This window comes from Anastrepha obliqua, chromosome 2 (assembly GCF_027943255.1).
Source record: "Anastrepha obliqua isolate idAnaObli1 chromosome 2, idAnaObli1_1.0, whole genome shotgun sequence".
Classification (NCBI taxonomy): domain Eukaryota; kingdom Metazoa; phylum Arthropoda; class Insecta; order Diptera; family Tephritidae; genus Anastrepha; species Anastrepha obliqua.
Genome location: NC_072893.1, coordinates 99014757 through 99028741, shown reverse-complemented (window position 1 = coordinate 99028741; position 13985 = coordinate 99014757). Strand labels below are relative to the sequence as shown.

At 36.8% G+C, this 13985-nt stretch overlaps 1 protein-coding gene across 2 annotated transcripts in view; it reads right to left on the bottom strand.

Annotated features, from left to right (window-relative positions):
• LOC129237821 (dmX-like protein 2) overlaps positions 1 to 13985 on the bottom strand; it is a 115033-nt gene that overhangs the window by 38618 nt on the left and 62430 nt on the right. For both annotated transcript variants that reach the window (XM_054872768.1, XM_054872769.1), the window contains 2 exons: positions 11823 to 12056; positions 109 to 367 (listed from right to left, as the gene is read on the bottom strand). In XM_054872768.1, the coding sequence (XP_054728743.1) occupies positions 109 to 367; positions 11823 to 12056 (493 nt within the window). The remainder of the gene's footprint in view (positions 1 to 108; positions 368 to 11822; positions 12057 to 13985) is intronic.

The window sequence follows — 13985 nt, the reverse complement described above, 5'->3', positions numbered from 1 at the left end:
TCACCAATTTGCATTTGTGAAGGTTTATTCTGAGTTGCTTACAGTAAAGCCAATATGAAAATTAAGTAATGATGGGACTTCTCTAGAATAGAATATATGCATACTTACTGTTCCTGAGTTTGGATAACCAAAAATCCAGTAGTAGATAAAGGATCTGCTTCCTTTGATAAAACGTCATAATCACATTCATCTTCATACCAATTGGGGGATTCTAGTAACATTGTAATATCTAGTTCTTGAATTTCTCGTGGACTCGCCAATGCAATCATTCCAGAAGAATTATTGTTTAAGCAAAATGATAATAAAGCTTCATGATCTTTGTGAATTATTCGTATATGTTCTGATTCATCGCTTTCATTTATTGATCCTGTGAAAGACAATAACGAAAAGGTTATAAAATGAATACCAAAGAATTTGTAAATGCATTCTAATTTGTATCCTGAAGTCCTGATAAATGTTAATACAATACACAACAAATTCGCGCTCATTGGACCAGCACATTGGGTTACTAATTTCTTTCATTCCATTGAAAATATTGATTTTTGCAACGGCGCGGAGATCGTCTATCCTGGCTAGCAAGTTGTTCATAATGCCTGCCTAACTGTCAAAGATAAAAGTGGTAAAAGTAAATGTACGGTAATTCGACTTAAGTTTTTTGTTTTTTTTTTTTTATCAGTCATCGACTGACACTTAAAGCGTACGGTCGTGCTCAACAGTGGTATCGGTGTTTTTCCTTCGCATTGTATTCGTGAGTGTTTTTTCTCTAGCGAAATTTCTTATATACTTATATTTGGTGAGAAAATCGTCTCTTTGGAGATAACAAGTTCGCCCTGTTCTCAACAAGCCCAAAAGCAAAAAGAAAAAAAGCGCAATCAATCACCACTAACTAAAAAACCACTAAATAAATATTTATGTTTTGCCGTACGGAAGACTTTAATTCAATTGAAAAAAATTGAAAGTCTCAGAGATGACACACTTCTGCTGTTTGTTAAAAACGATTTAGTTGCAAAAAAGTTTCTCGCCACAACTAAACTAATTGGAGTTTGCGATGAGAAAATCGACCACCCTAAGGGCACTATTTATCCGCCTTCTCTAAATAATGTACCAGAAACAAATAGTGGAGAATTTAAGTGGTCGAGGTGTTGTGTTATCATACAAATTTCTTAAACTTAATGATGGCCGACCTGTTGCTAGTGGAGTCGTGTTGCTCACATTCGATTCAATATTTTATTTATTTATTTAGTAAATTTACTTACATAATTAAATTACATAAATAAACTGTAAAACTAGGCAACTAACAACTGTGGTCCTCGGCCTAATATAGATTGATCAGATAATTATTAAAGTTGTTTAAATTGAATAATAAATGCCACATCTTTTTAAGAGCAATATGGTATTGGTAATGTTTTCTGAGGTAACATTTTTTAACAATTTGGGAAAACATATTTCATTGAATAATTGTAGTTGCATACTCTTAATATAGCTACAGTTGTAAACTAAATGTTCGAAAGTTAGTGCGCTGGTTAGACAAAGTAGACATGTTGGCGGTGGTATTTTCTCCATAATATGTTTGTGTGTTAGTCGCGTATGGCAGAGCCTTAAGCGTGTATATTTTATAAGTTCATTTCTGGAAAAATTATATGGATACTTAATGGCTAATCCTTCTTCGTTGAAACTTTTATACCCGTCAATGTATCTGCTCCATTTATTTCTATTTATTTGGGAGTAGTGGTATTTTACTGACCTTATGATGTCATTTTTGTTAACAGTTTTTTGAGTGATGATAGGTGCTGTTGTAGCAAATTTTGCGGCTTAGTCTAGTTCGTTTCCACGGATGCCAACATGACTTGGAATCCACATTATTTTTATCTTAGTAGGGTATTGGATTAATGCATTTCTGATCTTTTGAATAGTCTCGTTTTTGTGTTGAATGTTAAGCAGTGCTTTTATGGCAGATAATGAGTCAGAGCAAATCAGATGTTTTCCTTGGATTACTTTACACGTATTAACGGCTCCTAGCAATGCTTGAGTCTCAGCGGTAAAGATAGAGCTGTTTTCATCAAGACGAAAGAGTTTTTCAAGTCGGAGGTCGCTACTAATAATTGAAAACGAGGTAGCATGCTCCGTTTTTGAACCATCTGTATAAATTAGATTCCAGTTTTGCAGTCTGAATTTGGAAACCACTTCCTTAAACGTTGTTATAAAGACTTGTGGATTCGTTGTTGATTTTGGTAGCTGCATTAGATCCGTGACTATAGAGTTTGTACTGAAATCCCAAGGGGGTTTTTGAGGCGAGTATAGTTTGTATGCCCTAATACTTATGCCAATCTTATACCCATTTTTAATGATAGCACATATTGCTGGGGGGAATCGTAGGTCTCGTTTCCTTGTGGCCAATTGATTTATATTAGTGACCAACTGCTTATCCGTGTACAAAATAACTTTTGGGATTTGTTTAGATGTGATCTCTTCGTATCTACTGATGATATCTGGGATGCCAGTCTCGGCATATATATTTTTTATAGGTGTAATGCGAAAAGCTCCTATGCTGTGTCTTGCTGCTGCATTGTAAACACCCTTCAGTTTATTGAGTTGTCTTTCCGACGTGTTGCCGTATATAGCGAGACCATAATCAACTTTCGAAAGCACCAACGCCTTTGTAATATTAATGACGCTATTAGGATGAGCGCTACTGTGGTATGATGTTAGACATTTAATGAGATTTAATCGATTAAATAATGATATTCTTAAGGCTTCTATGTGTGCCGACCACGTATACTTATTATTAAAGACTAATCCTAGTATCTTTAGTGACTTAACATATTCTATTCGCTTATTATATATAACGAGATCGCTTAATCTACAGCTAGTCTTCATACATACATGTAATAATTTTGTTTTGGGAAAAGATATCTGCGAACCAGAGTAATGGCACCAGTAAAAGATTTCTTGGAAAAGCGCCCTTAATCTGTTCTTGAATTCTTCCTCGCTCTTAATTTTTGCTAGCAGGTAAAAGTCATCTGCATAAATACAATAGTTGAAGCATGGGTACCCAAGCATTATTTTGTTGATATGTTCTGTGCCAATTTGAAATAGTATGACTGACAATGGTGAGCCTTGAGGTATACCGTTTTCAAGTGGATAGGTTTTTGTATATATACCGTTAATTCTAATACGGAACTTTCTGTTTGATAAGAATGAGTGAATATATCTGAGTAATTTTGGTCCTACTTTCGATTCCATCAGTTGATTGAGGATTGCATGCTTCCCAATACGGTCATATGTCCTTTCAAAATCGACTGATAAAATGGATATGTGGTGCCGCCTGGATATGGATTGTGCAATCTGGTTATCAATATGCAGTAGTGCATCTAACGTACTTTTCCCTGACTTAAATGCCATTTGATGCGGGCTTATCAGCTTTCTCCTAGATAAAAACCACGTAAGTCTTTTAGCTACAATCTTTTCGAGAATTTTTGCGGGGCACGACAGAAGGGAAATCGGTCTGTATCCATTAACCTCTGTTTTAGGTTTGCCTGGCTTTAGAATGGGTAGAACTGTCGCTGTTTTCCATTCTTGTGGGATATGTCCTATCTGGAAAATCTTATTATAAAGTTGGATGTACCACTGTTTTATGCCACATGGAATGTGTTTTAACATTGAGTAAGATATTTTATCGAAGCCACCGGACTTACCTTTGGCAGTGTTGAGAGCAGAATCAAATTCTATCAGAGTTATTGGATCTTCTAAGAGGTTGGCAATGGTATCCACTATATAACTTCTGGAAAGATTTATATTTGATTTGTTGGAGATAAAGGAGCTAGCGAAATTAGAGTCTTTTGATTGCTCTGACCATGTACTGGCAAAACTTTGAGCTATGTTGTGTGGGTCTGTCACTGTTCCCCCCTCTTCCGTCTCCAATACCCGTACATGTAGCGGCGTTGCCTTCCCGTATAGCTTGTTAACTTTGCCCCATAAAAACTTAACAGATGTTTGTGGATTAATTGATTCAGTGAATTTGGTGAAGGAAATTCTTTTAGCGGCTTTACATTCTCTCTTAAAAATTGCATTCGCTTTTTTGTATGCTATTCTGTTAACTACTGTTGGTTGTTTCTTAAACTCTCTCCAAGCTGAAGTTTTTCGGTTGCGCAAGTTGGATAAATCCTCACTCCACCAGTATGTAGTGCGTTTGCTAAAGTGTTTTGTAGCACGTGGTATCGATTCATTTGCTGCTACAGTAATAAGCCTGTGGAACACCGCTGCAGTTTTATTTATATTAGAGGATACTAAAAATTGTTCACGAAGAGTCTCGAGTTTAGTTTGGAACTTGGCCCAGTCTGCTTGGTCGGTTTTAAAACGTGTCAGTTTGTTAATCACTCTGTTTGAGTTATATGTATCTCCCATCTTAGAAAGTTCAATAAAGATTGGGAAGTGATCACTACCGTGGAGGTGTGAGTCAATTTCCCAAGTGAAGAAAGGGCGAAGATGTGTGGTAACCAAAGACAGATCTATATGTGTGAAAGTTGACCTAGTCGAAAAGTGGGTTGGGGATCCATCATTTAGTGTACAATATATTTGAATTTAATAGAAAGTTTTCTATGACAGTTCCTCTTCTATCTGTTTGAGGCGATCCCCACAATTTGCTATGAGCGTTAAAATCACCTAAAATCATTGTGCCACACTGGTTATTATCGCAAAACGCACGTAAATCACTAAAAGGTATATTTTCCCCAGGAGTTATATAGATAGAACAAATTGCAACTGTAATTTCGACTTTTATTATTGCAGTCACCGCGCACATATTCGGGTTTGATGGTAGAAACTTATGTTGTAGCGATTTCTTTACAAATAAGGCAGTACCACAGCGTGTTACATAAAGAATATGCATAATTATTTAAGTTAATTGAATGAGTAGTTAGGTGTGTTTCTTGGAGAGCAATGATGTCGGGAGAATATTTATCGATTATTAGTTGAAGCTCATGTAGATTATTATAGTAACCTTTCAGATTCCACTGCAGAATCTTTAGGACTATAAGAGGGATAGAGAGAAAAATAAGCCTCATCAAGTATATATTAATTATATACACTTGAGACAGACTTATGACGGGCTCAGGACAGAAGCAACAACCACCAATAGCCGTAGCTAGTGGTCCTTGTCGCTCCCGCCCTGAGCCCGCCACATCAGCTTTTTACTCCATCGACATATCCAAATTAGGAGGGGTGTTATATTGTAAGTATTGTTGTATGACTGAAGAGTCGGATTGCTTTGAGAAAGAATAAAATTTGTTATTAGTGGTACAATTGTTGTAGTTTATTTCATTTGGTGTTGATATTTTTGTAGAAATTGTTGTTGAGTTTTTGTTAGTGTTTTCGTTTTCTTTTGTGTGATTTCCGTGAGTGGGAAGAGAGTGAATTATCTCATTATTCGAATTAGGTGCGTTATTGGATTGGTTGTTTGGAATATTTTTTGATTGAGAAGAGAGACGTTTTTTTCTCAGTTCTACAGCTTTTTCAAGTGTTTCTGTTGGAATGTCGTAAACTTTGGCTTGGGATTTTTCTATAGCTGTTTTGTATGTACACTTTGTTATTGTTTTTATTTTAATTGTTTCTGCTCTTGCTTGTATAACGGGACAGTTTCTGTTGTTGGCTCTATGAGCATGACTGCAGTTAATGCATATAACCTCTTTGCACGTGGTAGGCTCGTGAACATTTGCGCTGCATACCTCGCACTTTTCATCGCTTCTACAATATTTTTTGGTATGCCCTAATTTGAAGCAGTTCTTGCATTGGATAGGTGCTTACCTTACAGATTAGAAAACCAATTTTTATTTCCTTAGGAATTTCATATTTCTGGAATGAGATGATGTGCAGTGAGGTGTTCACAAGCTCCCCATCAACAAATTTCTTAATCTTTTGACAGTCTGTTACTGCTTGATCTCTAAGGCCTTCTACAATTTCTTTATCGGATAGTTGCCTTAGTGAAGGTGCAAAAATGACACCTTTGACAGTGTTTAAGGTTGGATGTAATTCTGATATTATCGGACAGACGTTAGCTAAGTTTTTTGCTTTAAGGAATTTATTTGTTTGCATGTCGTTTTTTGTAAGCACTAACAAATTCCCGTCACGAGTAAAGGAGATTTGTTGTGGCGGTTCAGCACAAATATTTTCAAGTGCTTTCGACACAAGAAATATATTGAAGTTGTTAATTGGCTTTTCCGGCACTGTACTTTTAATTATTACAAATTTTGGGCACTGCACTTTAAATTGGGGGGTTTTATGTCCTAATAGTGGGAAAGAAGTAGTGCTGTTGATATTCACTTCACTTTTTTTCCGTTTCTGATTAGGAGATTTCCGAGCGCTGTCTCCTGGATCAAGCAGCTCGTAGTAGTTCCCTCCAGAGGAGGACGCCATCTTACACCAAAGAAAAACACGTGTAGGTTAAGTATTACGAGAATACAGAAAGAAGATAACAACAGTTAATGCGCTAACGATCGACAATGACTGTTCTCAATGAGCACCGTTTATCGACTGACCAGAAAAACTAGAAGTCGTCTGGTACACTACTAAAGTCAGGTCTTACTTTCCGAACCCTATGAGGTGTAAAAGTTCGGAAACCCCTGGAACCACAACTAAACGATGGAACAAAGCCCCAGTATGCGACTCATGTGCACTTCCACCTCACACGCCAACTCCATGCTCACGTGGCTATTAGATTACATAAAATGGATATATTTTCTCATGGCAACAATGCTAACACAGCAAACATAAACGCAAATGAATATAACGAGAATATCGATGGCACTGTTGACTACGCACAAAAAAATTCAGTCGATTTCTACACCACAAACCCCACTATTTTCTCCTTCCTTTCTCAACATACTTCTAAAGAGGTTCCCACCCATCCTGTTCCACATTACAGAAAGCCCACCAAAAAAAAAAAATAAATAAATAAATGATTCAAATAATACAATGGAATATTAATGGACTCTTTAATAACTCTTAGATTTAAATATACAATACTAATCAATGAATTGAATAAATATAATACAATTTTCATATTTTGCCCCAAAATACCTTTTGTCCACAAGGAATCGTTTTCTTTATAAAAAAAAATCCTTAAATCATAAAATAATTCCCATTTCATCTAATATTTCCTGCCTAGCTATTGAGATTGATATTGGAAGAAAAATCACTTGAATTAATTGTTATTTTCCTCCTAGCTAAAATTTTACTTACAAAGAGCTTACCGATATAATTAACAAATATTCCACCCAAATTATAGTCCTAGGCGATTTCAATGCCTGGAGCCCATTTTAGGGTACCGAGCATTCCAATAGAAGAGGAAATACTATTGGAAATGTAATTTTGACCCATAATCTCATTGCCTTAAGCGATGGCCTACCCACACATTTTTCCACACACCAAAGCTTCACTCATCCTTGCATCTAGTTCTATAGCCCCCAGCCTTTCTTCTCGTACATTGGACGAACTCCACAACAGCGACCATTTCCCGTTTATAACATCCTTGTCCGCCTGATTAGTATGAAGTCAAGCTAATATCAAAAAAGCTGACTGGAAAAAATTGCATTCCTTATCCGCAACCCTATCAAACAAAAAAGCCGTTTCAAAAAACATCAACGCAGAAGCAGCTAATATTAAAACAACAATAATTAGTTCGCCAGCATAATTCGTACCGCAAACAAGCACAACAAAATTATCCACCATACTGGTCTAACCTACTTACCGTCTTAAGAAATAGCACGCAAAAACTGTGGTCTAAATACAAGTACCACATGTGTTCACAAAAGAGCTTCAATCAGCTAAAAGGCAGTCCTTGGAAAAGCTCACAGTAAATATAAATCCTTCTTCAAGCCCTAAACAAGTATAAACAGATATCGCTGAAGAATTTACCAAATTCTGGTCGACTTACTCCCACGACTCCAACTTTCATTCCACCTTCAACTCGCAAAAAAATCTAACCCTATCTGAAAATTATTCCAACCCATACCCTTTAATTGAAGCTTTGCTCATAGAAACCCAAATTTCACTGTATGAATTCGACTTCACGATCTCAAAAATGATAGCAAAGACACCGGGCTGGGATAAAATGTCGGCATCCTCAAAATCCGACTCGTGAATCTTTACAATGAAATTTTCAATATAGGAATCTATCCTCAAGAATGGAAAACTGCTTTAATTGTCCCTATCCTTATCCATAATCCAATAAACCCTCTACCCTCATTACGAACTTTAGACCTATCTCCTTACTCCCGTGCATGTCCAAAATCCTTGAGAAGATCATTTCCGTCCGAATTCTGCGGTTCGCTAAGGCAAAGGAACTTCTTAGTCCCCACCAATTTGGCTTCCAAAAAGGCAGAGAAGTGACCGAGTCCCTTTTGAACATTTCGCATCCTCGGCATTAGCATCAGGTAATTATGTTTCTGTATTAAGTTTAGACTTCGAGAAAGCATTCGATAGAATCGGCATTTATGTTTTTCTTAGCCAACTCAAACGCTGGAAAATCCGAAACAAAATTTATAACTTCGTTAAATCCTTTTTAAGTAATCGCAAGTTTTCAATCAGCGTTAATAATTGTAAATCACAGGCCCATAGCCGCTTTAATGGTATACCACAAGGTTCACCTCTCTCAGTAACAGTGTTTACTACAACTTTTAATGAAACTAGAATTATCGCTTCTAATGCAGAGGTGGGACACTTTATATATGCTGATGATGTTTCAGTAGTCAGTCATTTATACTTTCCTGAAGATTTAAAACAGCATAAACAAATGGTCAGAAATATCAGGCGCCAACATCTCAGCAAGTAAATGCTTTTCATATAGTATGTAGAAAATGTAAATGTTGCTTCCCAGTTTGTCCTTTTCCAATGTATTATACTAATCCCACATTTTAATAAAGGGTGGTTAAGTTTCAAGGGCCGGTGTTGATTTTGAAAAAAATACAATTATTTTAGGAAATTATTATCATTTCTCTTTATTATGATAATATTGGTATGGCTCAATTACGTATGGAACAAAATATCGACCAAATGACTTCGGCGGCACACCTCCATCCGATGGTCCAAATTTTCGATAACGCTGAGGCATAATTCAGGTTCTATGCCGTTAATGTGCCGAATTATCTCATCCTTTAGCTCTTGAATTGTTGCTGGCTTATCGACGTACACCTTTTCTTTCAAATAACCCCAATGAAAGAAGTCCAACGGTGTCGTTGACGTTTAGGTGTGGTTCACATTCAACATCGGCCTTTGAAATTTAACCACTCTTTACAATAAGGATTTTAGGCTTAACATTCGACAAAAAACTTACATATGTATAAGGAACACTGTAAAGCTATTAGAATAAGCTTATTTTTAAGACTTAACATAATTAAGTGTTTATCTTCTAAGCATTGCCATGTTCATCCACACACACTTGCTAACGTAACAAAGGCCCTAGTGTTATCCACAATCGATTTTGGACTTTGTATTTACGGACATTGTGCTAAGAAAAACATCAAACTATTAAATGCTCCTTACCATGCGGAAGCTATAAGGAGTATCCGCGTGTTTCCGATATCGCCAGCAAAAGCTATTCTTGCAGAAACCGGATTACCAGATTTATCCCACAGAAACAAGCGCAACACAGTAATGCTCCTACCTAAGCTTCTTCATTGCAGAAATAAAATATTACTTGTACTGGTAAACTCAGCGAAGCAACAATATAAAAATAGCCCCCAACCGTCCACCATACAATGTTGTGTTGAACTAATGCACAAACTTAATGTCACATCCGACTCGATTTCGTAACCAATTCCAGTTTTCCCACCAAGTCCAAAAACTATTTTTATCGCCGATTTGCTAAAATTTTCCAAAGAGTCCACTTCCTCTATAGAATACGTCTAACATTTCAATGAAATCGATACTCCTTAAAAAAACGAATGGGTGTTCATTTATACAGATGGACACTATTTCTACACCAGTACACCAGTTGTGACTACAAACCAGCTTGGTGTCACGATCTCAGTCGGTGCTTTATCTTCCTACTGGTCAGTATTCACAGCGGATGCAGCTGCATAGGTTGAAGCGGTACTTCATACTTCCGACAAAGGCGGCAAATTCATTATTTGCAGCGATAGTAAATCTGTAATGGACGCTCTATTGAACAATTCTAACGAATCCCCATTAATCACCGAAATTGGAAAAAATATATTGTTAAATGAAAATTCCATAAGGATCTTGTGTGTTCCCGGTTGTGCCGGAATACAAGACAACGAGTGCGCTGATATCAGAGCCAAAGAAGCCGCTCACTTCAATGCACATTTTACCACCACAGAAAGAAGATTATACAAAAATCTCTTCAGGAAACGTACAATAGTCAATGGATTAATTACCAACACCACTACAAAAAGTACAATCCTACTGGCATCAAACCCATATATCCTATACACATGTCTTCCAAGAACCTCAAGATATTTACACGCCTTCGAATCGGTCACAATATAGCCACCCAGGTTCAAATTCTAAACGGCACAGTCAAACCAGACTGCCCTTTTGCAACTCAAACGACAACACACCTCCTCGATACCTACCCAGGATTGGAATACACTAGAAATGCAATTCAGCCTAACCTTGAACTTTCGAATCCACTCAACAACAGAGATGACAATAGCATTAACTTAATTTGTAAATTTATTGAACAAACTAAATTAAAACTTTAACTCTTTGCGAAAACTATATATGTATAAAGTTATATTCCACTCAAACTCACACTATCTATGAATCTTCCAACACTTCCTCAACAGCCAGTGCCTATTTCGTATAGTGGAATAGTTATTAATAACTGTTACTCTTTTAAATAAATAAATAAACACGCAAAACACTTGTGTTATATATGTTATGCCTCTCAGAAACAAACTAAACATGCTATATTGCCAAAACCGTAAACATATCTTGGAAACGAGTGTACCAATATAATAAAAAATGATAATTGAAAATCGAATGTACGTAGCCCGCGAAATTTGAAACTTCCCCTTATTTTTTTAACAGACCTCGTATATATTTAATTGGCGCTTACACCCTTTTTGGGTGTTCGGCCGAGCTCCTCCTGTTATTTGTGACGTGCGTCTTGATGTTGTTCCCCAAATGGAGGGACCTACAGTTTTAAGCCGACTCCGAAGGCAAATATTTTTTTTTAATGAGGAGCTACCGATTATTTATTTTATTTATTGTCTTTGAATGGATACATTCTTACAGACTATATTAAGCTAATGTACAATAGTTTAGTAGTTACTAAGTGGTTACTAAGAAAAGAACGATTTAAGATGATTGACTAAGATGCCATACGGCCATGTAAAATCAGCATCAGAAGAATTGAAAAACATATTTAAATCTGCAAATGCCCTAGCAATCGGAGCATTCACCACATAGTTGGTTCTCGAGAAGCCAATTTTAAAGGTTTCGTACTGTCGGAGCCTCATATTGGGTATATTAAATTGAATTTTACTTTAAAGGGAAGGACAATCAATAGATCCAGAAATGATACGAATAATAAATGACCACGATAGAAGATTATCTGCTATCAAGTGGTCTTAAGTCAATCGATAAACATCGAGAGCGGTACGATGGGGCAGGTTCAGAAAAGTTTAAAGATCGGAGCGCAAAACGAAGAAAGACTTTCTGAACTCTCTCAATCCGATTAGACAGACCTATTTGGTACGAGTTGCTAACACCAAATTTCTTGGTATACGTAATTTTATCCATCGCCGTCGATGTATCTTTTAAATTTGAAATTCACTGCTGCAACCAGGAGTAATATTTCTTACCTGATTCTAATTTAAAATCAACATTATCCCGTGCCATCGTGCGATAATCCATTTTCTTTCCAAATACTGCCTTAATAAAAACTTCTTGAGCGTGTTCTTGCCTTACTAAATAATTCCACAATCTTCGTATAGGTCCAGTAGCAGAATTTGAGAGAAACGGCGTATTCTCTTTATTTAAAAGAGAGCGATATCTATGTATTGCTGGACCCTGACCGCAGCTCTCAACATAGCAACCTGCAAAAAAAGGAATACATGATTTTATTATAATTAATGAATTTTATGAAATCTATTTTCATTCTATACATCTTATTATTGGGTCATGAACCCAATTAGGCAAAATGTTCCTACAAAAATTATCGCGTTTTAGCGCGCCTATACGGATTCACCAATCACAGGTGTTATTGGTGAATGGATTACGCTATCGAGAGATGATTAACGCTTTTGAATGGCCGGAATTGGATGGTATTGATCCGTACAACGTTTATTTTCAACAAGACGGCGCTACGTGCCTCACAAACAAGTACACCCCCTTGTGAAGTTTTATTTCAATCTGTCAATTCTTTATTTGTCCATTTAAAAAATGGAAAAAATCAAGTATCGTGCAGTGATTGAAGGCAAAGGAAGTTTATGAACGAATGTTGAAAGTGTATAAGGACTTTTCACCATGAATTAGTAAAATAGAAAGATGGGCTGCTGAAATTAAACGTGGTCGTACAAAACTTGAAGACGATTTCCGTCAAAGACGTCCAAAAACCGCGACAACACCAGAAATTGTAGAATAAATACTGAATATCGTATTGGAAAATCAACGAGTGACTGAAAGAGATTTAGTAGAAGCCCTAGGCATCTCAATGGGCAGTGTAAGCTAGATTTAGACTGAAATATTGGGTGCATTCTCTAACAATGGAACAAAAACACATTTCTCAGCAGCATTTAGAGCCTATTCGAAAGAATTCGAGGGCGGTTCAATAAGTACCCATGTTTGGTGACAGAGGGCGTTTCTGAGGGAAGTTGGTTTTAGCATGGTGTGCTGCCATCTATCAAACGACGGCAAAACCAATTTCAGACTGATTGATAGGTTAGTTTGGATTTCGGAGCTATTCGAGTAAGACGTGTTTCATGATTTTCGCTAAGATTGAAAAAGAGCACTATCTTACGGTAATTCGCTTTTTGTTTTTGGATGGATCAATAAAATGGATTTCTCCCGGTGAATCTGCTCCAAAGAAGGCGAAGACAGTCCATCGGCCGGAAAGGTCATGGCGACAATTTTTTGGGATGCGAACGCCGTCATCTTCAAGGATTATTTCGAAAAAGGAAGAAAGGATCAATGGACGACATTACAGTGAACTATTGGATCACTTTAACAAACAATTGAAGTGTCTCCTTCGCATTTGGCGAAAAAGAAGCACATTCATCCGGAGTTGTCGCGGCCAAACTACATTAATTGCGTTATGAATTGCTGCCGCACCTCCCGTACTCACCCGATCTGGCTCCCTGCGCCCTCTTCTTCTTTCCTAACATGAAGAAATGGCTTGCGGGGAAAAAATTTAGTTCAAACGAGGAAGTCATCGCCAAGATTGAGGCGTATTTTGGAGAATTCTTTCTAAAATGGGACTATGTTGAAAAAAAAATGGTGTCTTCATTTCTAACACTGGTACTTATTGAAACCCTCTCGTAAAGTGGATACACTTGGGTCTATCACCGTGATCCTAAATGAAAAGAGGAGGATTACTTGCAAACTGATAAAACAGTATATTCTGAATATTTTTGCAACCTTTTAGACTAGCTGAAGGAAAAATTCGTTTATATCTTTTCATTAGGACAATGCACCGTGCTACTAGAGCATTTTGGCAATGACTAAAATCCATGAATTAAAGTTCGAACTATTGGAGCATCCCCCGTATTCACTAGATTTGGCCCCTAACGAATTCCATATGTTTCCAGACCTAAAAAAATGCATGGGTGAAAACAGTTTTTCATCAAATGATGAAGTCGTAACGTATTTCGCAGCCTTTCCAGATTCTTACTTCAGGGATGGAATTCATAAATTGGATATTAATACAGATAAAACAATAAAGGTATAAGAGGACAGGCATGGCACTGATTACGATCTACACGCACATATCGACAACATATCATAGTAAAATATCTGGCCATAAGAAT